Below are 3,935 nucleotides of genomic sequence, written 5' to 3'. Positions count from 1 at the left end.
GGGGACGGGGGGCGGCCAGCGAGCGGAGGGTCTCATCTGAGCGTGGGGAGATGGGGGGAGAGATGAGGGCAAAGAGAGGTGAGGGGGAGCTGGAAGGGGAGGGCTTCGTACCCGGTGCCCCCTCTCCAAGCCCATCCATCGGCCTCCATCCCGTTGCAGGAGGACGGGCTGATCCCGTCCCCATACTTGAGGGATTTGGCGGGGTGCCTTTATGGTGGTTCCCATCACACTCAGCCCTTTGGAAGCCATGCACTGCTCCAGAAACGGAGCACATCCCACTGCTTCTCCCCAAGCCTGAGCATCCTTCCACTTCTTCCCAACGCCGCTGTGTCCTCTGCAGACAGCAGCCTTTTGGGGGGGGATGGTTGCAAAACACGGCCATATGTGACGGATGGGCTGGAGGGAGCAGCGCTCTGTGCAACCCCTGTGCCCCTACAGCATGGCCATGCCCATGACGTGGTGATGGGAATGGAGCGAGCACGTTGCACGAGGACATGGGGCCTCTCTGCTCATATTGAAAGCAAACAGCAGCGAAACACAGCGTGCTCCCAGCCCTGGTGATGGGGAGACAACACGCTGTGCCTGAGCTCTGCAGAGTCAAGGGAAGCAGCGCGTGGAGCTGACCCCCCCTGCACCCTCCCCACTGCTTGCTGCTGTTTTTAGTTTGCAGCTCGGCGTTTGCAGCCCTGCCATGGGATGTTTAGGGCATCTGACTCATGTTTCTGAGCGCTCGGGCTTGGCAGGGCTGTGGCTTGGCGTGGTGCAAGCTGTGCCCCCAGCACGGCCCCCCGCCTGCCTATGGGATGTGGCCGTGCTCCAGCCCCATCCCTGCGTGGCCACTGCCTCCACTGGCCACCAGCCCCGTGTCCTCCCCTCACTAAAAGGCATCCCTGTGCTCTCAGTTGGGTTTTGTTGTGTTTTTTTTTCTCTTCCAAATAATTCTCACTGTCTCAGTCCCAGGAAGGGCCGCGATCTGCTCACAGAGGCTGGACTCGCAGAGGATGGGCTGCAATGGCATCATGTGTCTCCAAAGCCACAACGGAGACAGGGAGGAGAATGCAGAGCTTCCACCATTCCTGAGTCCACCTGCGACCTCGAGATGGACGCAGTGAGACCTGGAGGGTCCCCATGGAGGGACAGCCCACCTGGTGCCCCGATGCGCCCTGCTTTGGGAACAGCCAACATCAGCCTCCAGCTCCAAGCCCCGGAGCTCGGCCGGGTACTGCGTGGGGACAGTGACACCTACAGGCATGTGACAAGGGCCACCTGTGTCCACTTGGCCACGCGGGTTGCTCCATGTCCCCAGCAGTGTGCCACAGGGCCAGTGCAAGGCCATGGGGGGGGTAAGGGGCACTGAGGGCGATGCGGCTCACGGAGCAATGCGGGTGGGCACGGGGGCACCACCCTGTGAGAGCACATCTGCTGCCCGCCATCCGGCCGTGGAATGATGCCATCCTGCTGGGCTCCATCCGACGTCCCCGAGAGAAATCCCACGTTACATCCAATGCAGGGCGGCACGCAGCCGGTCACGATTATATTCCACAGGGGAGGTGGGCAGGATCTGCACACCACGGGGGAGAAGGTGGCATCCCAAATGCTCCCTGAGGCAGGAACGCAGCGAGGTGGGCAGGCACACGAGCTCTTGGCCATGAGATGGGTGAGGTTGTGGTGCTCTGACGAGCATGGGGCCGGCTCCGCATCCTTGCAGATGGGGAAACTGCAGCTTGACAGTGAGCTGGGACACACTGCTGCTGCTTCAGGGCATGCAGAGCCATCCCGTAGCTCAGCTTCTCCGGTTGCACATCCTCCCAGCTCCTGAGCAAACCCAGAGCTCAGCTGCACGTTTTTCTGCTGATGCCACGAAGCCTCTTTGCACGCCCTTGGTGTGAAGCCTCTCCTCCGGCCGTACTCCCACCTCCTTGCTCCGCATGCTGGGATGATGCAGGAAGGGTGACAGCATTGCTCTGATGCAAAAGGTGCTGGGGCACACGGTGCATCCTCACAAGGGTCGGTGGCACCCTGGGCAGCGAGGTACTGGGGTGGGCATGCAGCGGTTCCAGGCGAGGAGCTGAGCAGTAAATCCACCCACTGACCGCATACTGCGCTCCCACGGCCCCAGGACACAACCCCAGCAGATTCCAATCGCCGTCCCCTTTTGGCAGCACAGACCTTTCCCCTAAACCCACTGGATCGGAAGGCACGGAGGCTTTTTTTTCCTTGCACTTCACCTCCTGCCGCCTGAAGGCACCACCAAGCGGGGCGAAAACCCCCAAACCTCCCCAGAGCTGCGAGGTCAGGATGGAGGAGCACGCACTCACTAAACTCACATCAATAAAACATCTGCAGAGAATTTCAACCTAATCCCATCCATCCCTGGGGTGCTGCTGGAGCACGACGCGGGTTTGCAGGCGGATGCACGAGGCTCCAGCATTCAGCAAGCAGTGCGACCGCCCCGCTGTGCTCTGCAGCCTCTTTTCTCCCCTCTTTGCAGTGCACGTTTCCTTTTGGCGGCTGTGCCAGAGACCTCCGGGCACAGGCAGCATTAGGAGGTGAATGTTTATCCTCCCAACTTGGCGATAAATAAAAGGTGCTGCTGAGGAGCACGCAGCCTCGCTACCGCGTGAGCGATTGTGCCAACCAAAGGGATTTTTTTGCCTCTCCATGAAGAAAAGCGCGGATGCTGAGAGCTGGGCTCCCTCCTGCCCTCACCAAGGCATGGGGATGGGGGCAGAGGGTCCGGCTTTCAGATACCCCAGTGCCTCAAGGATGCACCCAGTGCTCCTCATCCCAAAGGTGCCCATCCTTTGGAAGCTCCTCATCAGACATCTCCTACTGAGCCCAAGGAGCATCCACACCGCTGCCCCCCAGCAGCCCCCAGTCTCACCCCACCTCGCACTGCCTGGCTGGGAAGCCTCACGCTCCCTCCACCCAAAAGCCTTACAGGGAAGGACGCCTCAAATCAGGGCTCTGATTTCTCCCACCGCACACAGCAGCACGGGACCCACAGCCCCCCAGCAGCATGGCTCTCCTTCCCCTTCTCACAATGGGCACAGCGCATCCCCGCAGCCGCACATCCCCTGAACACCGCACACCCAAAGGGTCCCCGCACACACGGGGGGCTCCGCCCGGAGCTCTGTGTGCCGAAATCCACCTCCCCCATCTCTTCACCCCGTCGGTGCTCCCGGGCTCCGTTACAGCAGGGCAATGGGATGGCGGTTGAGTGCTGGAGCACAGCTGGAGCGCAGCACGCAACCAAACCGCGTCCTACGGATTTCAGGACAAAAACGCACTTTCCTGATTTTCTCTTCCTGATTTCCTCCCTTCTCACCCCTCGGCCTCTGACTTTTCTCCCTTCCCTCCGCTTTTTTCTGGCTGTGCCGCCCGCAGCTCCGCGTTGGGCTGTCCTACAGCCCCTCCTGGCACAGCCGGAGCTCCGAATAACGCGCACACGGCCGAAAGCAGAGCGCACGGATTGCAGCAGCGGGGACGGCAATTCCCTGCGCTCTCACACATGCAATCGGCTCAACTTTCCCGAGCGACTCTGAACGCTGCGCTTGGAAGGCATTGCAAGGAATGGGGGGAACGAAGGCAAAGGAGGGAAAGCAGAACCCAAAATGCAAAGACAGCGCTGCGAGGAGAGGGGACGGGAGGCTGCCGCACGCCGATGGCTGATCCCGCTGCTCGCTGGGGCACGGCCCTGCGAACCGGGGCTTTATCTCCGTTTTAAGTTGGATGGAGATCGGGAAAATCGTGCTGCCCTCGGCTGAATTCCTGCTCCCGGTGCAGGCGCAGAGCGCGGAGGGGAGGACTCGCACCGCTGCCCTCCGTCCCCGGTGCCACTCACCTATAAAGAGGACGATGCAGAAGGCGTTGGCCAAAATCATGTTAGTACATCCACGAGTTCCTCCACGTGCGTTAAAAAAAGAAAGAAAAAA

The 3,935-nt window shown here is 60.8% G+C and overlaps 1 protein-coding gene across 1 annotated transcript in view; it reads right to left on the bottom strand.

The window, feature by feature from the left end:
• The window catches only part of GFRA2 (GDNF family receptor alpha 2), an 18,554-nt gene extending 14,655 nt beyond the window's left edge, over positions 1 to 3,899 (bottom strand). Inside the window, exons 1-2 of the mRNA XM_010723098.2 lie at positions 3,845 to 3,899; positions 9 to 36 (exon numbers count right to left, since the gene is read on the bottom strand). Of these exons, the coding sequence (XP_010721400.1) occupies positions 9 to 36; positions 3,845 to 3,884 (68 nt within the window). The 5' untranslated portion in view covers positions 3,885 to 3,899. The remainder of the gene's footprint in view (positions 1 to 8; positions 37 to 3,844) is intronic.
• Positions 3,900 to 3,935: the final 36 nt, after the last annotated feature.

This window comes from Meleagris gallopavo, chromosome 24, assembly GCF_000146605.3.
Source record: "Meleagris gallopavo isolate NT-WF06-2002-E0010 breed Aviagen turkey brand Nicholas breeding stock chromosome 24, Turkey_5.1, whole genome shotgun sequence".
NCBI lineage: Eukaryota > Metazoa > Chordata > Aves > Galliformes > Phasianidae > Meleagris > Meleagris gallopavo.
This window is presented reverse-complemented; position numbering and strand designations above follow the sequence as displayed.